The sequence below is a fragment of the Sarcophilus harrisii genome, chromosome 5, assembly GCF_902635505.1.
Source record: "Sarcophilus harrisii chromosome 5, mSarHar1.11, whole genome shotgun sequence".
Lineage (NCBI taxonomy): Eukaryota > Metazoa > Chordata > Mammalia > Dasyuromorphia > Dasyuridae > Sarcophilus > Sarcophilus harrisii.
This window is the reverse complement of record NC_045430.1, coordinates 249,818,081-249,844,732: the sequence shown is the minus strand read 5'-3', so window position 1 is coordinate 249,844,732 and position 26,652 is coordinate 249,818,081. Positions and strand designations below refer to the sequence as shown.

At 38.1% G+C, this 26,652-nt stretch overlaps 1 protein-coding gene across 3 annotated transcripts in view; it reads right to left on the bottom strand.

Annotated features, from left to right (window-relative positions):
- The window catches only part of LOC100913881 (DNA topoisomerase 2-binding protein 1), a 44,951-nt gene extending 26,911 nt beyond the window's left edge, over positions 1 to 18,040 (bottom strand). The window contains exons 1-12 of one of the 3 annotated variants that reach the window (XM_031940097.1): positions 17,762 to 18,040; positions 17,391 to 17,481; positions 17,153 to 17,287; positions 16,888 to 17,031; positions 15,053 to 15,234; positions 13,996 to 14,192; positions 12,353 to 12,532; positions 11,448 to 11,617; positions 7,258 to 7,421; positions 6,855 to 7,099; positions 1,251 to 1,567; positions 307 to 482 (exon numbers count right to left, since the gene is read on the bottom strand). In XM_031940097.1, coding sequence (XP_031795957.1) covers positions 307 to 482; positions 1,251 to 1,567; positions 6,855 to 7,099; positions 7,258 to 7,421; positions 11,448 to 11,617; positions 12,353 to 12,532; positions 13,996 to 14,192; positions 15,053 to 15,234; positions 16,888 to 17,031; positions 17,153 to 17,287; positions 17,391 to 17,474 — 1,994 coding nt within the window. In that variant the 5' untranslated portion in view covers positions 17,475 to 17,481; positions 17,762 to 18,040. The remainder of the gene's footprint in view (positions 1 to 306; positions 483 to 1,250; positions 1,568 to 6,854; positions 7,100 to 7,257; positions 7,422 to 11,447; positions 11,618 to 12,352; positions 12,533 to 13,995; positions 14,193 to 15,052; positions 15,235 to 16,887; positions 17,032 to 17,152; positions 17,288 to 17,390; positions 17,482 to 17,761) is intronic. The other 2 variants (XM_031940096.1, XM_031940095.1) reach the window with 2 other exon arrangements.
- Between the last annotated feature and the right edge of the window lie 8,612 nt (positions 18,041 to 26,652).

Genomic DNA, 26,652 nt, shown 5'->3' with positions numbered 1-26,652 from the left:
ATCTTGGGGTCCGGGAAAATCATAGAGCCATGAACAGAAACGAGAGAGTTTTGGAGGTGGGGCAAATTTGAGGATAGTTAATCCTAATCTCCCTTCAATTTTGGACATATCAAATTTGAGGTATCAATAAGACACTGAAGTGGAGATAATATTCTATGGGGGTGGTGGCCTGGAATGGATCAGATTGACAAACAGCCAGCTTGTTCAAATGCCATTACTTTACACTCATATATTGCACACATAAAGACAAATTCTATTTCACATGTTAAGACTCTATAAAGGTTATTCGCTAATGAGAAGGCATACCTTGCTCCAAGAAGGTTTGCTAAATATACCAAGGAATCTTTCTCTGCTCCAACAAATTGGCTGAATGAAAGAACACAGTTTTCTAAAGGCGTACCACTTCCTTCTAAGACTGGTACTGGTGTGAAGAGTGGATTTGATTCCGGGTCAAAAAGGTTTTGTTGTTCAATACAAGTAATCTTACAAGAGAGAAAACAAAAAAACAGGAATAAGCTATCAGGGTGTAATGCAAGTTCAGTTACAAAAACTCTTGTCTAAATGGGAACCATTAATTATCAGTGCAAAATTTAATTTTGTTCTCAATATAATTTATATGTATTTATAAATGCATACACACAAAACATATGCACACTCCTTTATTGAGACTAAGTAAAGAAAAAGGCTTTCAAGGAAGAAAATAAGCACAGTAGATAGAAAGGTGGCTTTGGAGACAGAAAGACCAGGGCTCAAGCCCTGTCTCTGATACCTATTACACAGGAAGCTCTGGGCCAATGGCTAAAGTAAATTCTCAGAATCTTTGGTGTTAATAAGGAGAATTTCCTCATCCATTCATTGTAACAAGGAAATCAGAGATTTGATTAAAAAAAAATTCCCTTCCTTATACAATACAGAGAAATTTATTAAAGCTAGTTCATGAGATGAAACAATCGTGTTCATCAGATTGGCCCTCCTGTAGATCACGAACCATGCTTTACAATTGTCCCTCCCTCCCAGAGAAGGGTCACTTTCAGGAAAGCCAATTACTTTAAATTTCAATATTTACTTTATTTCTGAATCTAATATCTCCAGAGGGGTTAGTATCTATCAATTCATTACAGAAGAATTGTATATGCAATAAACAATCAACAACCAATAACACCAGCTATCCTTTAATCACAAATTCTGATCATTGTCTATTTTTAACAATGTTACTCGCTGATGTTTCAACTGCTACAGTTTCCTCTTACCAGCCATGTATTTGTAACAACTTCTCCTACAGTTGACTCCACTTCACACCCCAGTAAAGGAACCACAGCATAGTCAGCAATAGTTCTGCTTTGGAGGGGCAGAATTTTTCCAGCATTTTCTTTAATAACGTCGGCAATGCAAGATTCATCTTCTTCACTAAAACCCACAACAAGGAACTTCTTCCGGATAAACAAACCTTCAATAATTGTAGAGGTCTCAGGCAGTGAACTGTGGCTGAGCAAAGACTGGTTATCCCCTTGCACAGTAGTATGAGTGGAATCATTAAAGATCCCATTTTCCAACTTCTCGCCTTCATCTGAAAAGAGAAAGGGGAAAAAAAAATTCTCAATGGGAGTAAATTCAGATTCCAACTATAATTTGTTGCTGGAGTTAGGATCATGAGTCACATAAATGGCTTTTTTTCCCAGGAACTCTTCTCATGTATTCTGAAGAACAATAATATTCAATTAAAGAGTGACAGCAGTAAAAAGAAAAAGAAAAATTTTAAATAGCACATTTGCCAATGAACAATAACAAAAGACCCACACTACATTTAGCCATCTCAATCCTCAAGGTGCTCTCCCACCCCTGATTCTCTCAGAAGAAATGGCCAGAGAGATAAAGACAAGACAGAGAGGTAAAGAAGAGACAGATCAGATCAAGCACACATCAAGAAATCCAAAATGGAAGTGATATGATGTTGAAAAAACTGAGGATTGATTTTCAAGATATCCTAAAGGGAAAATATTGAACAGACATTATTATGTACATATATCTGCTACTTCCCCTCGCAACTGAGAAGACCAGCTGGAATCAGAAAGAACATTTAGAACTGTAGCCTCATTTTATAAAGGGATAAAGTGATGTCCTAAAGTTAAATGAAATGCTTAAAATCAGACCAAAAGAAAGACACAATGCTGGCACTTGAACTCAGGTTCTAGGACTCCAAATAATATACTTTTTTTTTTTTTTTTTAAACTAATCACACTTGTTTCTGAGGAACTTGTGATAAAAATACTTGAAGCGTCAAAAGAAATTAATGATTTGCATGAGAAAAATTTGCATGTTAGCTATTAATATGTTTACACTGCATATATATGTATGTTATTGAACAGGAGCCAAGATAAGCAATTAAGTTGGTCCTATGATAAAAATGCGGAAGAAGTCAAGACTAACTGGCATATTGTAAAACTGTCTAGTACTTTCAACAATTCCAATGTTTATTTCCCAACTTTTTAACACTAAAATCTTCCCAATGATGCCTATGTGGATACAAATCATTATAAGGGTCAAAAACTCTGAAGATTCAAAGTAACTTAAAAGCTGACTATTATTATCAAGGAAACTTACAATAGAGGATGAGGCATTAAAAAACAAACAAACTGAGAACTAATTGGAAAAGAAGAGAAAACATTAATAGAACGCTGAAGTTGTACACTGGTACCTGTAGACTTTTTTGTTGTTGTCTATTATGTACATTTCCCATATTCTTCCCTTAAGCCCTTTTCAGAGGGCAATATTTTTTAATAAAGAATTTTTTAAAAGAGGATGAAATAAGTGCCCCAAACCAATAAACAGACCCCAAAAGTCTGTAATTACAAGTTATATTTCACATATGAACACCCACTTCTGAAAAGAAAGGAGATATCTTTTTATATAATTCTTTTATGGTAAAATCTGCCTGGTTATTATAATTTTGTAGCATTCACATTCAATTCTTTTCTTGTAGTTCTTCTCATTTACATTGTTGTAACCATTGGTAGAACAATGAACCTGGAGTTAAGATCTGAGTTCAAATGTTGTTTCGAATACAAATTTGTACATCCCTGAACAAGTCCCTTAACTTTGGTCTGCCTCAGCTTTCTTATCTATAAAATGGAAATAATCTCAGGACCCACACCTACCTGTGTTTGTCATGAGGATCTAATGGGATCACACTGGCACACAGTATAAGTTTTATACTTATATCAACTATCATTACTATAGATATATATTGTTTTCTCATTTCTACTTATTTTCCTTTCTATCAGCTGCTTCAGTGGAAGAGAAGTGTTCAATTCAGGACCATGAATGTAAAACTAAGTCTAAAATAAGTACAACATAGAGACTGTAATTAGATGATTATTCAGTTTACAAATACTATAGGACATTTAAGAACTCCTGGTTTTCAAGAATATCTGATGCAGAGTTCTAATTTGGCCACTTGATTCTTCCACTTGATCCTACTTTCCCCTATAGCTATGATGTCAAATGTACTGGATTAAAACACTCTGGGAAAAGTTATAGGATAGTTATATGTAGAACTGTTCCTAATTTGAATCAGCTTGATATTTTCCATCAGCTCATACAGGTTTCCTTTTTATTCTCCATGCTTATTCTTCCTTACATCACACTGATATCCAAGCCAATGATGTTTCAGTTTGTTGAGTCAGCCCATTGCTGGGTCCCTACTCTGGTTCCAGGTTCTTGCTGCTCCCCTGACTGTAAGAGGGTGGGCCTTCTGAGTGATTTCCTCACCAAGCCCAGGACACTCTTGGGATAACCTCATCATACTGTAAAAGATGCCACTATGCTCACTGTGACATCCCATCACAGGTAAGAAAGACATCTTCTTTCTCACCCACTTGTGGGACTTATCAGTTTTTCTCTACCGTGTACTGGGCACCTTCCCCAGCCACAAACCATGTCCCCTCCTACCATTTGCTTTTTGGCTTATTTTTGTGTTTTCTCCTTTCCTATTAGATTGTAAACTTTGAGAGTAGAGATTGTCTTTTTCTTATTTTTATCCCCAATGTTTGGGCTTATATATATTTGTGCCTGTGGAACATTTCTTTTAGTCATATACCTTGGGGTATATACAGAGTAAAGGGTACTCATGGATACTTTAGATATTTTCTTTGTATGATTCAAAATTAATTTCCAAAATGTTCTACCAATTTACAGTTCCACCAAAAATATCTTAGTGTGTCCATATTTCCACAACCTTTCCAACAAAGATGGGAACTGCCCATCCTTAGTAATTTTTGTCAATTTACTGTTTAGCATGGAATGTCAAAAGATCTAGACAAAGGTCTATAAAATACTGGATGAATTTTCTACAGAAGACTTATGAAGGACATAGATAGTAATCACAGGATGAGAAGGCACGGATAGGATACATTAGATGAAAGTGCCTACATGATGAAATTACAAATAAATCAAAATATTACTCTGTGTGTGTGTGTATGTGTGCATAAGAACTCATGGTAGATAGAGGACGTTTCCTCAACAAGAAATCACAAATTTGAACTATAAACCAAATAAACTGCAGTAAAGCCAAAATTCTACTTGTTTCACAATGAGACTGGAATCTCTAAATATAACAACTGACCTAAGTGTGGTCAAGGATTCCCAAAGGCTAACTCTTTAAGTTTAAGGTTAAGCTGGGGGAAAAAAAAGGCTAACTGGACCAATGTCCAATAAATGGCCACAGACCATAAATCTCATAAAATAAATTTATGTTCTCCAAAGTGCACTTATTGACATTGAAGAATAAAAGTATCAAATTCTTAATTAAAATCACAATATCCACGAAAGCAACAAGTTGCAAAAACCATAGGAAGAAAAAAAATTTTTTTTTCTTTGCTGAGGCAATTGGGGTTAAGTGACTTGCCCAGGGTCACAGAGCTAGGAAATATTAAGTATCTGAGGCCACATTTGAACTCAGGTCCTCCTGACTTCAAGGCTCGTGCTCTAGCCACTGTACCACCCAGATGCCCTGGAAGAAAATCATTTTAAGAGATTCTAGTCAGTCTGAAAGCTCCTCAACCATGCACCATTACTTTCATATCCTTATCAAGATTTAGCATACTTCTATGCCAAAGAAAGAACTTAAATATTTATCATTTATAAAACATACCTGCCAAACTTTCCTAATGATATGATAACTTTCATTTTCCTCTTTATGGAGATGGCGCCTAAACCTTTATGTCCAGACCCAGCCTCTAGCTTCATCATCTGGTCTCATTTGAACTAATCTGCCCAATGGACATCTCAAAGTGGATATTCTTGAGGTATCTCCAATTCAATGTGTCCGCCACTGAACTCATCACTTTTTCCCAAATCCACCCCTTCTTCCCAACTTTCCCATTTCTGTTAAGGATATCACTGCTGTTCTAATCACCCAGAGTCATCCTCAACTGGATTCTCCCTCAACTCCACATATCCAATCAGGCCAAATCTTGTCATTTCCACTTCTACCACATCTCTTACATCCATCTCTTCTCTACTTACAACCACCACCTGAATGAACTCAGAATTACACATTACAAGCTTATTTTAAGCACTGTGCTAAGTGATGGGGATGCAAATACAAATGTGAAATAGGCCATGCTTTCCAGAAATTTATATTTTAGTAGGGGAAACAAAAGACATAGGGGGATAGAACCCAAGAAAAGGAGTTTTTCCCAAGCTTCTCCCTACTCAAATTCATATTCTACATGGCTGCCAAAGTCTCTTTTCAATTAATTTCAGCAACTCTCTACTACTTCTAGGATCAGCCATAAAACTCCTATTTGGCATTTAAAGCTCTTTCCAAACTGGTCTCATTTTCCCTTTTCCACTCTTATGACACATTTCTTCCTCCCATGTAACAATGATCCAGACAAACCAGCCTCCATATGATGCTCTATTCCCATGGTTATGTAGCATGACACCCAGTTTCCTAAAAGACTTGACCTAAACAACACCTTTTGCATGAAACACTATCCCCACATGATTATTTTTTATCTTCTTTGTGTCCACCTCTACATGTGCATAATGTTTTCCCTTTCCTTTAGAATCTAAGCTTTACAACTAGTGGGTTCTATTTAGCTTTTTTCTTTTTTATTCCCAGCAACTGGCACAGTACCTGACACACAGCAGATGCTTTAGCAAATCTTGTTGAAGACAGGAGTTTTTCTTACTTGACTATGTATTTTTGCCACAGGTTTTTGTTTAATCGGGGAGGGGAGAGGGAAAGAACAAAATAATTAAAAAAACAAACAAACAAAAAAAAAAAACTCGATTGCTTGGGGAGTCTGAGGGATATTGAATTCATCCACAGAGCTTTTTATTGTCAGGACTTTCAAGAAGCAGTTGTAGTCAGAATTAGAAACCTATGTACAGAGGCTGCTCATTGATGTTATCAGTTTTTATATCTTCAAAAGTTGTTTAAAAAAAAAACCAAACCCAACCCAATATAAAAGCATCTTTCAGGTTAGAAACCAAAACATGAATCCACACTACCCAAAGTTTTAATCTTAGACTAAACTATAGTGAGATACAAGTAAAATTTACTGGATAGAGTACTGATGTAGCTGGGAATGAGACTTTGGGTTTTAGTTTCAGTTTAGCCACCAAGGAAATAAACTTTAAAAATACCCTTTTAGTGTCTGAGTTTCACATTTACAAAGGAGATTAACAACTTCCCTCTATCTCACAGGAGTGTTTTAAGGACAAATAAGCTAAATTAAAATAAAAGTTGATTTTTTAAAATCAAATAACAGTGACATAACAATTTTGGAAACAGTTTTAAGAAAAAGTTATAATTCTCATAAACTCAATCTGGCTTATACAAATCTCACCTGTCTTGTGGTCATTCACATACTGGGAAAGTAAATCTTCATCAGCTTTCTGATGTTTCTCTGGGTCCACAAATTCTTTCTTGGAAAAACTGTTATTTTTTTTCGAAAGGGTTGATTTCATTCTGGGCTGATCTGAAACAGTTATCTCCATTGGCTGGTAATTCAAATGAATATATGGCTCCTCAGAAAGCAGATAACCTTTACTAAAACATTCCAGTAGCCAGTTTGGTCCCACTACATGAGGCCTATGAAAATAGTAAATACAGTCATAACCCGTTACTTGAAACATGAAGACCATTCTTTGTTCAATGGCCTTCTTTACAGAATTTTTATAGCTATGATTATAATTTACAATAAAGTCATTATCACCATGGAAAGTCTGTAAAGTAAAAATAGTCAGAACCTGTGTGTTGATTTAGTCCAAAACTGTTTTAATTCATCATCATAATCTCCAACAATAACATGGGTCACATCTTCATTGAGCTGATTAAAACGAACTCCACCACCACAATTAATAAGTCTTCTCAGTTTGTCTAACTTTCTGCCACTAAAACCACAAAGGTATATCTGCAAAAAAAAGAATAAAAAAATACTGCTTCAGGCTAATGTTTTTGGTTACATTCATAATCTAAATTCCACATAGCCCTTTAAGGTCACAAGTATGCTTTTGGATTAGCAAAATCTACCCCAGGATAACATGATCATGGTTCACATTTACACAGACCTTTTAAAGTATACAAAGCATTTTCCTCAAAATAATTTTGTTGAGAGAATTTGCACAAGGATTGATATATAATCCCCATTTTACAAATGAGTAAATAGTATATTAGAATGACAAAGTTAAGTATCAAATCAATTACTTATTCAGGGCTTCTGTTACCCTTTCTACTACACTAAGCTGCCTCTTAAGTCAAAGCTATTTGTTGACCTATTTTTCTTTAAGAACTTGATGTTTTTGCTAATTTAAGTTGTACTAGATCTTTTAAGTCCTATCATTGTAGCAACAAAGAAATGTTCCCTAACCCATGCAATATCCACTCTACTTTTTTCCTCATTATGCTTATTGTCTTTTTTTCTGAGATTCAGCTCAAGCCCTACCCTAATCGGAGCCCCTTCTCAAGAATACTGATTTACAGTGGTTTCTTCTCTCATATCTTTTGTCTGCCTCACACCATTAAAACTTTGTTATAGGTTGAATATGTTCACATGGAATTCATTCCTGTCCCTGAATCCCAACCCTCTTACTAACTTCCTTTCCCCATTTTTCATCACCCTTCCATTCACTTAGGTTTGAATTTTTGGTGTCCTCTTTGACTATTTTCCCTCATCTCTACAACCATCAGTTGCCATATCTTGTCAATTCTGTCAAGTACAACATTTATGTATTGTTCTGTCTTTACTGATATGACCTAATCCAGGTCTTTCTATCTCCAAGTACCTTGACTACTCCCACTACCTAACTGGTCTCTTCCTCTAGGTCTTGCCCTCTCCAAAACAACATCCATAAAGCTACCAAATGATATTCCTACAGTATAGATCTTTTTTGCTCCACTCCTCAAGAAGCACCAGTGGTTCTCTAAAGCCTCTAGAACAAAAAATAAACTATTTGACATTTAAGTTCATTATAAATGAAATAAAATCATGTCATATCTATTAAGCTCAACTATGTGTCAGGCATTATGCTAAACACTTGAGAGCAGTGCCTAATCTCAAGAAGCTCACACTGTAATGGGGAAGTCTCCATGCAACAACTATGTACACACAAAATAGAAAGAACCCAAGAGGCTAGTGCCACTGGATTACAGAATAGAAAGGAGAAGACTAGATGATAGGAAGGTTCAGATAATGAAGGACTTTATAAGAATGGGTACTTTCTAGGTAATAACAGTGTCACCTCAGGGTAGTATACGAGAGAAATGACAAAAGAAATGATCCGGAGGAATAGCTGAGAGTGAGGAATCAAGGATGACTTTTGGTTGCAAAGCCTGGAACAAAGGTGATACCCTGACAGTAGTAAAAAGAAAGTTAGGAAGAGGTGAATAATTGGGAAAGAACATATTACGTTCATTTTCAGACATGTTGAGTTTAAGATATCTAAATCTCACCCAAGATGTTTAATAGTCAAGTCATTTAATAAACATTTGCTAAATGTATCCTTTGTGCCAGGCACCGTGCTAAGCTTGGTGATACAAAAAGAAGCACAAGACATCCTTACCTTTGAGGATCTAAGGGGGTAGGCAACAAGCACACAATTATGTACAAACAAGCTCTATACAGGACAGATAGAAAATAATTCAGGGGGAAGGCACTAGAATTAAGAGATTAGGAAAGATTTCTTGTACAAGATGGGATTTAGTTGGGGTTTAAAAGAACTTTGGGAAGCCAATAAGTAAAAGCGAGAAAAGAGAAGAAAGAGGACAAAGAAAGAAAATGCTCTGAGCTGAGAGAAAGTGTCTTGTTTGTTAGAGGAATAACAACCAGTGTCCCTGGATCAAAAACTATGTTGGGGGGGAGGGGGTAAGGTGTAACAAGAGTGCAAAGTTAGGAGAGGTTCAGATTATTAAGGGCTTCCAATTATATAACACTGGAGGTAATAAGTAGTCATTGGTTTACTGATTAGGGAGGCAACATGATTGGACCTGTACTTTAGGAAAAATCACTTAAGTAGTTTGGAATAGGCAGAGACTCAAAGCAGACAAAAGTTCTAGCAGTTACTGTAATAGTCTAGAAGTAATGAAAATCTGTATGTGGGGTTGGGGGTGGTGATAAGTGCCAAGAAGGGGAAGCATATTTAAGAGAGGAAGCAAAGGTGAAATCAGCAGGGAAGGGAGGGAGAGAGAGAATTTAAGAATCATCAGCATAAAGATGGCAATTAAATCTATAGGAACTGATGAGGTCACCAAGTGAAGTAGTATAGAGAAGAATAGAAGATCCAGAACAGAATCTTGAGAACATCTACAATTGGAGGATTAATTTGGAAAAAGATCCAGCAAAGGAGGCTGAGGAGTTGATAGACAGGTAGGAAAACCAGGAAAGTGGTTCCTGAAAGGAGAGGGGGATCAAATGTCAAAAGCTACAGAAAAGGTCAAGGAGAAGGAGTCCTGAAGAAAAGCCCCTGACTCTGGCTTTCTCATCTCAAAGACTACTATAGCCATTCTAAACCTTTTATCCCTTTTCATACCTCACATGGTATCCCCTCCCATCTCACACTCTCAGCTGAAGAGCTTACCTTTAATGAAAACCCGAGGATCATTCACCTAAGGAAGCTCCCATTTTTTACTCTTCTTCTCTCACTTCCCCTACTTTATCTTTCCTCAGTGTTTCTGCGGTCTGGCATCATTCAACAGAAACTACTTTCTCAAAAGATACAAACCATTTGTTTGATTATGGAAATGAATGGTCATCTTAGTCCTTATCCTTCTTGCCCTCTCTGTAGCCACTGTCACTGCTGATCACCCTCTTCTTCTGCATACTTTTATCTTCTGAAAGTTTTCATCAAATTCCCCTCTTTCTCCTCATTTTTCTCCCACCTGTCTGACTCTTCATCCAGATTATGCCCACTAATCACAGGTATTCTCCAAATTTCTGTCCTGGGCTCTCTTCACTCAATGATATCATTAGTTCTTATTCATTCAACTCTTAATTTTTTTCACTATACATAACCAACTTGTTGTCAAACACTACTATTTTGTACCAATCTCTCTCACTCTCCTTCCTCTTCTTCTCTCTGCTCACGCAGAGACTTTGACAGCAAGCTTGCAGATTCATCTTTCTGCCTCCAATCACTGCCTAGTGCTATCCCCCCCATCCATTTTTTTGCTTGGCTGCCAAAATGATCTTTCTAAAACACAAGTCTGCCCATATCATGATCCTTCTTGATATATTCCAATGTTTTCCTACTAACCTAGGATTAAATATCAAATTCTCTGTCTTTTAAAGCCATTTACAAACTATCCTTGTTCTTACATTTCACTCTCCTCCATCACATACTCTAGGAATAAGCATCACTGGACATTTTTTTGCTCTTCACATAGGACATTGCCATCTCCCGACACAGTTTAAAAAAAAAAAATTTTTTTTTCTGGTGCTGAGGAAACGGGGGTTAAGTCAGTTGCCCAGGGTCACACAGATAGAACATGTTAAGTGTCTGAGGCCAGATTTAAATTCGGGTCCTCCTGATTTTAGGGCTGATGCTCTATTCACCGCGCCCCCTAGCTGCCCTATGATATTTTTTTCAATGAGAACATATGCCTGGAATTCTCTCCTTCCTGATTTCTAACTTCCAGATTCAACATTTATTTCAAATCCCATTTTCTGCAAGAGATCTTTTCTGTCCCCATTCTGACCCTCCACTATTATAGTACATTTATATCTTCTATGTAGAGAGTTGTCTGCATGTTGTTTCCTGCATTAGATTGTGAATTCCTTGGGTGCAGACTATTTTTGTCTTCCTTTGGATCCTCAACACTTATTGCAGTATATGACACATAGTAATTAAATACTACTTGCTGATTGGTTGACTCAAAGGCCACAAAAACAAAGCAAATTAATTAAAATGCACTAAGTATCATAAGAGTTAATTTACAAACATACACGACAGCCATCTAGTAAATCCTCAGGTGCTTGAAATGCGCTGATATCCAGATTTTGTAGATTTTCAAGAAGAGATCCCAATTTGTTGTTCATGACTGAGTTATGTGTAGACTCATTAATGCAACTTGAATTGATGTTAGATATGTGACTGACATCTGAAAGAGTACGACCTACATATCAAAATGTAATGAAGACAAGCATTCATAAATGAAGATAAATAAATCAGGTCCTCACTGATTATGTTTTTCCCCCACTGAACTTGATTTTGCAATCGAAAAGGATTTTTACTTTTCAATAAGATTCAGCATTTTAGCTAGAAGACAAAATATGAAAAGGGAAAAAAAAACTAAATGTGTTATACTACAGAAAGCTAATTTCATTTAAAAGACATTATTAGAATTCTTTCATGCTCTAATAGAAAGTCCTCTCCCTTCCCCAACAAAGGCAAATCTTCTAAGTGCTAGGTTTAAGGGCTTAGAATATTTTGGAATTAAAAAAATTCCAAATTTTAATATATGTCACTCTCCATCAAACAAAATAATAAGTTTAACACGAAAAATTGAACATAACCCCAACAAAAATGAAGATAACAAACTATCACATGTAATAATATAGAAAATTAAACATGAAATTCAGGAATAATTTTGAGTGCTTTTCCATGGATCAATAGTGATATAATAAACCTAGCTGTCATATATCACAAAAACAAAAAACCTAAGCCCTTTATAATTCTGATAACCTATTTTTTTTTACTGTCTAATTATAAATGAAAAAAAAAATAGAATACTATGTCTAATTTTTAAGTAAGAAACATCTCAGTAAAACTAATTAAAGCAAATTTTTCCATTCAACTAATCAGTACAGAAAAAAAAAATTACTTCATTAAATTATGGTTAGAAACTTACCACTAGCTTCACTATTCTGGCCAGTGGGAGTAGAAGTATCTGGTACGCTCTTTGCTTGTGATCTAGGCTCTATCTTGTACTTGGCTTCATCTTGACAGAAGCCCTTCTCAATACTGTGAAAAAACCACTGGATTGTCACACAATGTACATTCCATCTCTTGGCACATTCATATTTCTGACCTATCAGGTATGATAAGAAAAAAAAAAATTACAGTCTACTAAAAATTCCCTTTATAAAATTCTTTACATTCTTAAGCATAAGGATAAAAAACTGAATTAAAATCACAGTAATAGAAAATATTATGACACAGAGACAATAATTTATAACACTAAGTAACTTACTGTTTTAAAAAGAAAAATTATTCTAATATCAAGTTGATTCAAGTTAGAATCAATTCCACATGTAACTTTTCTTTTCTCCAAGCGTCTTAATAAAATATATTTCATACCATAACTGTAGAGAAAATGGGATCAAGTAGAAGAATAAAGTGGCCAAATTAGATTCTGTGTAAGATATTCTTGAAAACCAGGAGTTTTTTGTCCTATAGCATTAGCAAACTGAAAAATCATTTAATTATAATCTCTATATTGTAGTCATTTCACATTTAGCTTTACATTCAATGGTCCTGAATGAGAACATCTCTTTCATTGAGGCAGTTCAGCAAACACAAGCAAAGATTAAAAAAGCACAGTAGCAAGTCCCCCTCTCAAGTCTATTTGTACACATATTGAAAAGCTCAGAAAGACATCTAAAGGAATTCTACATACAGATCTTTATTTTAGTGAGAAGCAGCATAGGGAAAGAAAAGAGCATGGACTAGCAGTCAGAAGACATGAGGTGTAGATTCAGGATCTGTGACCCTCACTATTGGTGCCAACCCCAGGTAAGTCATTTAACTTTCCTGAACCTCAGTTTCTTCATCTCCAAAATACAGATAATATTTACACTATCTCCTTGGTAGGAAGTGTGGTAAAGAAAAAATTTTTTTTTATCAATTCTGACATGAATGTGAGAATCTGCTATTTTAGCAACATACTACAGACTCCAAGTTATCTTATGTTAACATATCTATCAAGTTTTTTTACATTCTTTGCTAATCAATAGCATATCCTCTACTTCCTCTGGTTTCTGTTCATCATTTTTGGGAAGTACCCATGCATACAGAACACAATCATTCAGTAACTAGACTGACCCTTAAAGCAGAACAAGAATTAATTCTCCAATTTGATAACTAGTGTTTAGCCAGGTGTAAAAAAATTAGTCAATTTAGTTAAAAAACAAACAACTTTAGCTAATAATATAGAAAAACCGTAAGATTTGGGAAAGGACTAAAAATGCTATCTACTCTTTTTTTAATATAACTAGGAGCACGATAATGTATTACAAAGCAAACTTCCAAGCAAATCATATTACCCATATGGTATTTTAAAAAAGGAACAAACAAAAAACTATTAAGAGACACCAGTTGTCATCTAGTCATTTTTCCAGTCATGTCTTGACTCTTCATAACCCATCTTGGGGTTTTGTTGGCAAAGATGCTAGAACGTTTGCCATTTCCTCCTCCAGCTTATTTTATACTGAACTATCTAGCTACCCTCAATCTGACATCAGTAACAAGTTATTTTTCTGGAAACATTTTTACCTTTTGGTTCATGAACAATGAGGTGTGTGCATTCATTCATTTTCAGCTGTCCCATATATCGACCTCCATTCTCAACAGTAAGCCGCTGAACTGCCCTTCTATCCAAGCTGCATAAACCAGTCACGCAGATAGTACAGCCGAAAAATAATGGGCATTTGAAATCTTCCATATTTACATCTGTTAACTGTGTCATACATCTGGGGAAAATCAAAGTAGCAGAAGGAAAACCATTTGCTATACAATAACAATTAGACAAAAAAATCCTCAAAATGTTCTGAAAAATTTTACTTGTTAGAAGCAACTAATATTGTATCCATTATTTTCTTCTCATGTTTTAGATTTACTGCAACATATTCAAAGTCATAAGAGGTCTGAGAAACACTCAGAAAAAATCTGAATCCAAATTTACTTATGAAAAAAAAAAAAAAAAAAAAGACTGTTACACTTCCACAACCTCTCCCTAAATATACTACCTCAAAATTTCAAATTTCACACTAAGTGTTTTTATCCAGAGATTTAACTTTAAAAGCTTGAAATTACCCTCATACATCTCTCACTTAATCACTGCTTTGCAAACAATTAGGAATGCTTTAGCTAATTCTTAATGGCAATTTATACTCAACATAGCCTACCCTTATTGAACCTGATATACATTTGAGGAATTCTGGGAATATAGTGATTCAAAGGAAAATAAAAGGAGAGATAGTAGGGACCTCAGATGTCATCTAATAAGCCTCTTCATTTATGAGGAAATTGGAATCCTAGAGGGGTGAACTTTTTAGCTGAACATTCAAACACATTCCAATGAGCCCAAGTGCTCTGATTCCAAATTCAATACTCTTTCCACATCATACTGCCTACCACAGGCACTCATCAACATTCTGTGCCTAAGAAACTTCTACCCTTTTGAGTTTGGAAAAGAGAGGGGTGTTGAACTTGTTAAAGATGCTGAATGACTAAAGAGAGAAGACAATCACAAAACTTTCTCCAAGGAAATCTTCAGATTGGCTTATATGACTTATATGTAATTTTCCAGGTCTTACAATAAACAACTTACTTCTCTTGTGATTTCTTCCATAATTCTTGTACCCAAGAAGGAAGCATAATAGGTTTCCCTAGATTTGCAGCCACTAAATATTTTTTGCTGCCGACTTCTCCAGCAATAAGGTGGGTTACTGATATACTCAAGTCTCTGCAAACTCGTCCACCCATCATTTGTACATATTTATGAACTTCTTTCTGGAGTACAAAAGGGAGAGATAATAAGTATGTTACCATCACTATCATCAATTTTCTACAGCAACACTATATTATATCCACAACAAATTAATATTTAATCACTGTAACTGTTAAAATGCTTTTTCAAGATGAATAATTTACAAAGAAAAATAATTCTTTGTATGATTACTGGGTCTGTTAGAAGACATAGTTCATCAAATCTTTTTTTTTTCCCATTAAAAATCCTACCTCTAATGTTGGAAGGGATGTGGGAAAACAGGGACACTAATACATAGTTGGTGGAACTGTGAGTACATCCAACCATTCTGGAAAGCAATTTGGAACTATGCTCAAAAAGCTATCAAACTGTGCATACCCTTTGATCCAGCAGTGTTACTACTGGGCTTATGTCCGAAAGAGATCATAAAGAAGGGAAAGGGACCTGTATGTGCATGAATGTTTGTGGCAGCCCTCTTTGTAGTGCTAGAAACTGGAAACTGAGTGGATGCCCATCAGTTGGAGAATTATGGTATATGAATATTATGGAATATTACTGTTCTGTAAGAAATGACCAACAGGATGATTTCAGAAAGACCTGGAGAGACTCACATGAATTGATGCTGAATGAAACGAGCAGGGCCAAGATATCATTATATACTTCAACTACAATACTATATGATGACCAGTTCTGACGGACTTGGCCATCCTCAGCAAGGAGATCAACCAAATCATTTCCAATGGAGCAGAAATGAACTGAACCAGCTACACCCAGTGAAAGAACTCTGGGAGATGACTAAAACCCATTAAATTGAATTCCCAATCCCCATAGTTTTGCCCACCTGCATTTTGGATTTTCCTTCACAGGCTAATTGTACAATATTTCAGAGTCTGATTCTTTTTGCACAGCAAAATAATGGTTTGGTCATGTATACTTATTGTGTATCTAATTTATATTTTAATATATTTAACATCTACTGGTCATCCAGCCATCTGGGGGAGGGGGTGGGGGGGAAGGAGGGGAAAAATTGGAACAAGAGGTTTGGCAATTGTCAATGCTGTAAAGTTACCCCTACATATAACCTGCAAATAAAAGGCTATTAAAAAAAAAAAAAAAAAAAAACAACTTAGGGTATAATTTGATAGATGCAAAGTCTGCTTGGGGGTCAACTTTACCTCCTATTCTCTTTCAGAAAATTTCTCTTACCAGCCTCATGGGCACCTCTGGAATAAAGAATTAAAGATTAAATTTCAAATAAAAAAAAAAAAAATCCTACCTCTAACCAAATTTACAGAGAGCATTTAGAACCATATCATAAGGAGAGAAACACTGCTCTGAACCGAGGACTTATGGTCACTTTGCTACAGTAGCTGGGGCAAGAGTTGGGCATCTATGATCTGAAAGGAGATGAATGGTTATCAGGGGCAGAAGTTAAGGAGTATCAAACTGCAAGTCCTGCTGAGTGGACCAAGTGGGTTGCAACTTTGCATGATATTAACACCACTTGTGCTGGGTATTCCACTATCACCTTTTTAACCTCTTACATCGCTAACTCACAGTCCTCTAGTCTGCAGGCTAGGAAACCAGACACAAAAGATTTCAGAGCACAGCTTAGCCAGAGATTCCTATAACAAAGTACACACACACACTGACGTTGTCGTTCCACTCCTTCTTACCCTGGTTTCTTTGTCGAGGCTTGTGCAAGAAATGGTGACATCGGCCATGACCATGTTGTAAACCGGGTACTCTGCTTTGGGGACACAGCGCTGGTGCTGCATGCAGAAGATGACCACCTGCGGGCCCACGATCCTGCAGCCAAGCTGGGGGGGACACGCGGCCCACCGTCACTTAAGAGACTACATAGAGGGGAGGGGCCCTCCTGCTCCTTCCCCGATCGCGCCCCCTTCCCCACCAGCGCGGGACCCCAAGGGCGCCAGGCACCTTTTTGAGATGATCAAAAACGAGGCCGCTGAAGGGGTCGCAGATGTAGAGCGAGCGGTCATTGTGGCCGATGTCCAGCGCCTCCTGCTCCGTGATGGTCTGCAAGTACTCCTCCGACTGGAACTCCTGCATGGACTGCGGGGAGAAGGGACGGGAGGCTGGCCGGCCGCCCCAGGCGCCGGGGATCTCCGGCAGAACGCCCCCGCCCGCCGCCCGCCCCCGCCCCCGCGGCGCTCACCCCGAGAGCGGCGAAGAAGCAGTCCGAGTTCCCCGGCGCCTTCACGAACTTCACGTAGTACGGCTCTCGGTCATTCTCGGACATGGTGTACCTAGGGAAGCGGGGCGGAGGGATCACTGACGGCCGGGAGGGGGAGGGGGCGGGGGCGGCCGGGAGGGGGCGGGGCCGGCCGAGGCCTGCAGGCGTTCGGGCGCCAGCTGTCCCCCGGCCCGGGCCCAACCCCGCTCTTGGGGCGGCGGACCAACGGCAGCGTCCGCCCTGCCCCGCCGTCCGGCCGCAGCCCCTCGAGCCACCGGCTCTGCCCCGCTGGCCGCTCGGGCCCAGAGCGGACGCAACGGTCGCTCTCAACGCCGCCCGCCGCCCTCACTCACCACCCGGGGCTCCGCGTCCTGAGGCGGCGGCGGCGGCGGCGGCGGCGGCGGCGGCTGCAGACCCAAACGAGGCTCGGGAGCGAGGCGGCCGCTGAGGCGTGCGGAAAACCAGCGCGCGACGGGGACGGGAGGGGGAGGGGAGGGAGCCACCTCGGAACCCTGGGGCCGAGTTTCGCGCCACTCCAAGGGCTTCCTCTTCCGTCAGGTGGCGGAAGTGACGCAGGGGGAGGCGTGTGCTGGGGAAGAGCAAGACTCCCTGCGCAGCTCAGCCAGGTTTCCTTGCCAGCTTTCGTCTTTTCCCACCAGGCGGAAGTGGCGCGATTCCCCGCTTCCGTGGGGAGGAAAAGACCCAAACTTAGGCTCCTGCTTCGGCCCTCCCCGGCCCGGATTGTGGCCAGGCGGCCGGGATCAGGAGCCCCGCAGAGCGAACCCCGTGGTCGGCAGGACCCTGACCGTGGCCGGACTGAGGCGGCGCCAGGAGAGGGGGGGGAGGGGGGGGGGGGGGGCGGGGGGGGGGGCGGGGGGGGGGGGGAGGCTTGACTTGGATCTTGCTGAAGAGCCAGGCCCTTCCCTTCCCCCTGGTCCTGTTCCCTTCCCCCTGGTCCTGTTGTCTAGTTTGTGACCCGGTGTGCCGGTTTTCTGGTCAGGGAGAGTGGGATCGATGAGGTGTGAGTCCCCTCACTTCCTGGTGGTCACGAAGCTAGTGGCAGTGAGAGCCGTAAAAGATCCCCTTTGGTGGGTCGCGGGTTTAAAAGTGAATGTGCTTATTCCCGAGCTATTGCTTGCAGAGTGAAAGCTTGCTGTGGCCTCTGTGGTGGCGAGGACCTGTTGGGGAAACGGGATTGGCGCTGAGAGAGGGTCCCACTGAGCTGCTTGGGCCTCTTCGGCAACGAGCGAGTCCTGGGGCTTCGGGACTCGGGTTCCCAGGCTCGGAGGCCTATCGGTTTTCAGCCCAGCTCTCCTGTTGGAATTAACAGCATTTCTAAGGGGTGCCTTTGGCCAGGACTTCTAGTTGGATCAAAGGCTCTGGCATCCCGGAAAGATAACTTATCTGGGGGGGGGGGGGGGGGGGGGGGGGGAGTATGCCTTCCCCAGGTGGGGTTGGGACTCCAAAGGGAGCACAGATCAAAGGAACGACAGTTTCCTAAAGGGAACATAACTCCGGTAAAGGAAATAGTTGGTCTCCCTCCCTCTTCAGGATGGCTTACCATTTCCTTCTTCTGGGCGTTTTACAGATGAGGAAACCAAAGCGTCAGACTTGAAGTCCAGAAGAAGAGACAGTGCTCCAGGGTGCTTCTGACCCTGCTTGCTCCCTGTGGCCCTGGCTAGGCAGTGGGGGTGCACATGGAGGGAATAAGGGAAGAGGGGTGTGGGTGTGCAGAGCATCCTTCCTCCTCCTCCTCCCTCCTCTTCCCAGAATAGTTACTTTTGTGTGGGGAAAAAAGGATGATGACTTTTACAGGCATCGGTACAAGACATCGCTGCAGGCAAGGGCCTCGTTCTTGCGCTGGGCCTGTCGGGCTGACTCGAGACCTGTTTAGTCTTACACAGGCACTTCTTCCACTTCTCTTGGGAGCCCCCAGACCCTGGGTGACTCGCCTTGGCCTCTCTCCCCCTATGGGTGTGGAACCTCTGCCTTTCATTGGGTGTGGGAAGGCCTGCCCAGGAGGACTGATAAAGCCTGCCTCTTGGCCTGCTTTGTGCACTGGGAGCATTTCGTGGTTTAGAGGCTGATATAGTAAAAACCTGTTGACACTTTTCCCAAAGATAGTGAAGATACTTATGCAAAGATAGTGTAAGATGTGTAGTAGGCTAAAGAAAAGGATTAAGTGGCATGAGATAAAAGAAAATTATTTCAGATAGTAAATTGGTCAACAAATGCTGAGCAGAAGTTATGACTAGCAAATGATTATCTCAAAACTGAATCAGGAAAATCATTTCTGCCTAGTTAATTATCTTGAATTATTGAAAGTCTCAGCCAAATTCTATCCTATAAGAAAATACTCCAGCCAGTTACTTGGTTTTCTTTATAAATAAAATAAAAAGAAAAAAAAATTATGACAAAGAAAACCTACAGTCTAGCGGGGACCTGGACTTGAAATTTAGAGACAGGTGATGAGATTTTTTAGTTTTAAAAGACACTGAAGTGGACAGATTACAAGACTTGGAATCAAGAAGATGGGTTAGAATCTTGCCTGAGACACCATGTGACCCAGAGCAAGTGATTTAGCCTCTGTGTTCCTAAGTTTCATCCTCTAAAATGGGGGAAGGGGTGGGAATAATAGGATTTACCTAAGAAGATTGTTTTGAATCTAATGTAGCTATATGTTTCTATATGTAACTATATAAATGCTGGCTATTATAAGTAGCAATTCAGAGAGGGCAGAGTCAAGATGATAGAGTTGAAAGAAAGCTTTAAAGTATCACTTGCCCACCATAGCTCCTTGAGGAAGAAATAAAAGATGTACCAGACCTAATTTAGATCAGGAAAGCAAAGTCATTTATCAGGGTCAGAGAAGCTTTGGGAAATAGATTTCTAAACAATGAGGATGCCATGAGTTCACATAGAGGAGCATTCCAATATCTGGGGACTGAAAGAGGACAAGACAAAGCAATTGAGCAAGAAACAGAACAAAAAGATCCCTTAAACACTGGTGAATTATTATCCACTACCCAGTTCTGGGTCAGAGAGAAACAGTTGTGAGCTTGGGCCCCAATATCTCTGAATCTGCATAGCTTCCCAGCAAGCCATTAGAAGCTGAGTTAAGCAAAATCTGTTGAAAATCTCAACCAACCAGAAACAAGTTAATAGACAGGCAAACCTGAGTTGGGACTTTGTTGAGTTTAGATAAAGAAGGCAGTGAACAGATCCACCCCTGGATCACACTACTATGAGAGTATTGAAAACTTTCAGGACCCCATCTGGAGCTGTGAAATCAGCAGAAGGATGCAAGCTCAGAAGCTTAGGCTAAACATTCTTCCCAGTGTGTAGAGCTCAGTACTAACAAAGTTTAGAGTCAAGAAGTAGACTGAAAGAGCAAATAAAAGAATAATTTAACCAAGGAACTAGATATACATAGAATATATATATATATATATATATATGTATATACGTGTGTGTGTATGTGTATATATATATATGTATATAACAAGGAATTGTGAGACCTAATACAGTTTGAGCACAGGAGAAAAAAATAACTCCAGAACATCTAAAAGCAAAGCCTTATGAGAAAATGTAGGTTGTCTATAAATCCAAAAATAAAATAAAAATTTCTAGAACTAAAGCTCAAAATTCTAAAAACCAAAGAGGGAAATTCTGTGAAGATGGTGGAATAAGGGAGGAAATTACTTGATTCTCCTAAATCTCCCTACAAAAAATATAAAACATTTTGAGTGGCAGAAGTAATTTAAAGTCAGGCAAAGTAATAGTCTATCTAAGTAAAATAAAGTCTGGAGTAATAATTTGACTGGATTGAAGTGCAAATACCTCCAGACAGATATAGCAGAATCAACAACAAACCGTAGGCAGCTTCTGGAATTTTCACTCCAGACAGCCCTGAGGTTTGATACCATTAGATCCTGGGAACCTACCCCTGCTAAATGCTGGATATGGGTGCATTCATTGATGCGGCCTTGGGCTGTAGCTGTGGCTGAGGAAGAATGAACCTATCAGGTGAGTATAGACTCAGAGGGCAAGGAGCCTGCTGGCTGTGGATACTTGCACAGTTTCTGGTTTTGGTTCAGGGCAGAGAGGTGAAACTTTCAATTACAGAAAGGATCACAGGGAACAAGAGTGATTGGGGTGACAGTGTTGCAGAGGGATCTGATTGTGACTCATGGCCTGAGAGAAATACCTGAAGTTAGGCCTCTGGATAGAGCTCAGAAAAACAACAGCACAAAAAAACCCTGAAAACTGAAATATTATTCTTCCACACCTGGGACTAGAGCCCAGCAAAAAGCAGAGAATAAGCCACTAAAAATCCCGCAAAACCCAAATAAAAAAATCCACCATCACCACCCAAAACACCAATTATAAAATAAATAAGCAAAAGAGAACTCAACCATACATAGCTACTATGGTGACAGGGAAGATCTGGATTCAAAGTCAGAATAGTAAAATTAAAATAGCTTCTGTCTCAAAATAAAACGCAAAATGATCCAAGCCCAAAAAGTTTTTGTAAGAGTTTAAAAAGGACTTTAAAAATCAAGAGAAGTTTAAAAAAGAAAGTTAAAAATCAAGAAAAATTGGGGAAAGGTAATGGAAGAAAATTATTAAAAATTCAACCAATTGAAAAAAGAGATCCAACTAGGGAAGAAAATAACTCCTTAGAATTGGATGAAGAGAGTAGATGCCTATCAATTGGAGAATGGATGAATAAATTGTGGTATATGAATATTATGGATATTATTGTTCTGTAAGAAATGACCAACAGGAGAATTTCAGAAAGGCCTGGAGAGACTTACACGAACTGATGCTGAGTGAAATGAGTAGGATCAGGAGATCATCATATACTTAAACAACAATACTATATGATAATCAATTCTAATGGACCTGGCCCTCTTCAGCAATAAGATGAACCAAATCAGTTCCAATGGAGCAGTAATGAACTGAACTAGCTACGCCCAGTGAAAGAACTCTGGGAGGTGACTAAGAACCATTACATTGAATTCCCCATCCCTATATTTTTGCCCACCTACATTTTTGATTTCCTTCACAGGCTAATTGTACAATATTTCAGAGTCCAATTCTTTTTGTACAGCAAAATAATGGTTTGGACATGTATAATTATTTTGTATTTAATTTATACTTTAACATATTTAACATATATTGATCATCCTGCCTTCTAGGGGAGGGGGTGGAGGGAAGGAGGGGAAAAATTGGAACAAAAGGTTTGACAATTGTCAATGCTGTAAAATTACCCATGCATATAACTTGTAAATAAAAAGCTATTAAAAATTAAAAAAAAAGACTGAAATTTCAAAAAAAAAAAAAAAAGAATTGGATGAAGAGAAGCTAATGCCTTCATTAAGCACCAAGGAATAATGAAACTAATATATTTATTAGCCAATAATAATGAAACTAATAAATAAGAATGAAAAAAATAGAAATTGTGAAACATTTCATTAGAAAAACTGACCTGGAAAACACAGATACTGTAAAAATTGTGTACTCCCTGAAAGTTATGATCAGAAAGAGTAGATACTATAAGAAATTAAGGAAAATTGCCTCATAATTTTAAAAGGAAATGGAGACAAATAGAAAAATCTATCAATTACCACCTGAAACAGATCCCAAGGTAACTTGTAGGAATGCCATACCTAAGTTTTGAAGCTCCCAGGTCAAGGAGAAAATATTACAAGAAAGTAAAAGAAAATGATTTAAATATTGTGGATTTGAAGATTGAAGGTCATGGAGCAATATATTCTGAAGAGCTAAAGAGCTAAGTTTGCAATCAAAAAAAAAAAAAAACTTATCCAGCAAAACTATTATCCTGAATAGAAAAAAAAAATTGGATATTTAATGAGCAAAAAGAACTTTCAGGTATTTGTGGAGAAAAGATCAAAACTAAATGGAAAATTTTACCTATTAGATTCAGGAGAAACATAATAAAGTAAGCATTAAAGACCAATTATAAAAGACTTAAGATCAAAATTTTCTTAAATGGGAAAATATTTGTAACTTAAGAATGATGTGATTTGAGCAGGATTTCAGAAGAACCTGGAAAGATTTATATGAAGTGATACAAAATAAAATGAGCAGAACCAGGAAAAAATTGAATACAGTAATAGCAATACCGTTGATGATTAATTGTTAATGACTTAGCCATTCTCAGCAATACAGTGATCCAAGACAATTCCAAAGGTCTTATAATGAAAAATTATATCCATTTCCAGAGAAAGAACTGATGAGTTTAAATGCAGATTGAAGCATACCTTATTTTTTTTTTTCTGTTTGGGTCTGTGTCTTCTTTCACACTATGACTAATATAGTAATAATGTTTTGTATAACTGAACATACATATAACAAATTGCTTACTGTTTCAGGGAGGGATGCAGAAAGAATATTTGGAGCCCCCAATTTGTTTTTAAGTTAAAAATTCTACATGTAACTGGGGAAAAATTTTTTTAAAGCATATTGAGTAATTTGAAAGAGCATACATAGATAGCTTGATATAGGGTTGAATATAATGGGATGGTCCTAAAAAATAAAATTGGGTAGGGAGAGGTAAAAGCAATTATTTCATATAGATGAGGAATGAATGGAAGAATTGCTATACTGGAAGTTGAAGTGGGGACTGGGGTGCTAGAATCTTAATCTCATCAGAATTAGGTTAAAGAGGAAATAATACACATCTAGAAGAGGACAAAAAAATCTTAATTTACAGTGAAATAGATGAGGGAATAGGACTAGGAAGAGACTCTTAGAAGGGTGGGTAGAATTAGGAAAAAAGAGTAAAGGGAGAGAATAAGGGAAGGGTTCTTAGAAGTGTGGATTAGGGAGACAGTGATTGGAGGTAATTTATACATTTGAGAGGGGATAAGGTAAAAGAGAAGGATAAATGGTGACAAAAATAGAATGGAGGGAAATGCACAACTAGTAATTTTGAATATTAATAGAATGTACACACCTATAAAATAGAAATGAATAGCAGAATGGATTAAAAAACAGAAACTGACAATATGTTGTTTATAAACAAATTTTAAAATGATACAAATGGAGTAAAAATAAAAGAGCTGGAATAGCTTCAGCTGATTAAAAAGAAAGCAAGAGTAACTTCATGATCTCAGAAAAAGTTAAAAGATAAAAACAGAAGGTGCCATAGATAATGAAATAATATCAATACTAGATTTATATACTTCAAATGATATGCAATCAAAATTTTAAAAGGAAAATCTTAATTGCAGATGGAAACAGATTTTTCTCTCTCAAAACCAGATAAATCTAATGAAAAAAATTAGACATGAATCTTAGATTAGCTAGATATGATAGGTATCTAAAGAGGATGGGAATAGAAAGGAATAAAGCTTTTTCTCAGTGGTATATTGTATCTTTATAAAAACTATATTAAGACACAAACATTTTGTAGTTGCAGAAATATAGAATGCATGCTTTTCAGTTCACCATGCAATAAATTTATATTTAAGGGACCATGAAACAGATGAAAAATTAATTCAAGACTAAATAACCTAATCTTTATAAAATGCAGAGAGGGCTAAATAACACATTATTGAAACAATACTTTTCTAGCAATGTTTCTATTGGGATTGTATCCTAAAAAGATTATAAAGGAGGGAAAGGGACCCACATATACCAAAATGTTTGTGGCAGCCTGTTAGAATTCTTACAAGGTGCTAAGTCAGTGGAATTGATAGAGACAAGCAAGGTGCTTAACAGTTTTCTAGATGTATTTAGTACTTATTAGAGTTCCACAAGATTCACATCTTTAAGAGAGCATATGTAAGGAGGAGCCCACTAAAGGACAAGCCCACAGAAGTCCACAAACCCACTCTTGGAGGCAGAGTCAGATTCATTCATATTCCACCTTTGTGCTGGCTGGAGATTTGGAAGGAGCTAGAGGCTGAAGCTGGCAGAGGCAAAGGACTAATGGCAGGAACCAAGGAGAGAGATAGTCTCTAAGAAAGCTAACCGGGCCCAAGGAAGGACAAGACTTGGACAGAGACAATAAAGGATTTGGACTTTATTCCCTGGCTGCATTTGAGGTGATTATTACTCTGAACTGAAACAAAGGCTGCTCCTAGAAGCGCCTCAAAAAACATGCTCCCAGAGAACATATTTAAGAGAAAAACATTACAGCAGCTCTTTTTGTAGTGGCAAAAAACTAGAAACTGAGTGGATGCCCATCAATTGGAGAATGATTGAGCAAGTTATGGTATATGAATATTATGGAATATTATTGTTCTATAAGAAATCATCAGCAGGATGATTTCAGAAAGGTCTAGAGATACTTACATGAACTGATGCTAAGTAAAATGAGCAAAACCAGGAGATTATATACAGCAACAGCAAGATTATATGATGGTCAATTCTGACGGAATTGCTCTTTTCGACAATGAGGTGATTCAGACCAATTCCAATGATCTTATGATAAAGAAAGCCATCTGCACTCAGAGAGAGGAAAGTAGGAACTGAATGTGTACCACAACATAGTATTTTTATTCTTTTTGTTGTTTGCTTGTATTTTGTTTTCTTTTTTTTTTCCTTTTTGATCTGATTTTTCTGGAGCAGCATATTTGTGGAAATATGCACAGAGAAATTGCACATGTTCAACATATATTGGATCACTTGCTGGCGGGGGGAGGGGATGGGGAAAGATTGAGAAAAAATAAAGAGTTTTGTAGGGATGAATGCTGAAAATTATCCATGTATATATTTGAAAATAAAAAGCTTTAATTGAAAAAAATACTAATGAAGGTTTCCACAAAAGAGATCAATTAAAAAAACAACCAATACTTTTCTTAAAGATGACAATAATGAAACATCAAAACCTATAGGATGTAGCAAAAGCAGTCATCAAAGGAAAATTTCTATCTCTAAATGTTTACATCAATAAAATAAGCAGACCAATGAATTGACTATGCAGTTTTTAAAAATAGAAAAAAGTTCATAATCCAATGAAGTAGTCAACAAATATGCATAAATAACCTAAACACAGTGAAAAGTAGGAATTCTAAAAAAAAAAAGATGATAGAATTGAGGGGTTAGGAAAGACTTCCTGAAGATGTTATGTTAGTTGGGATTTGAAGGAAGCCAGGATACAGATGGATAGTATTCCAGGCATTGGGGGATAGCCAAAGAAAATGTCTGAAGCCAAAAGATGGAATTTTCAAGAACAGCAAAGAAGCCAGTGTCATTGAATCAAAAGGATTAA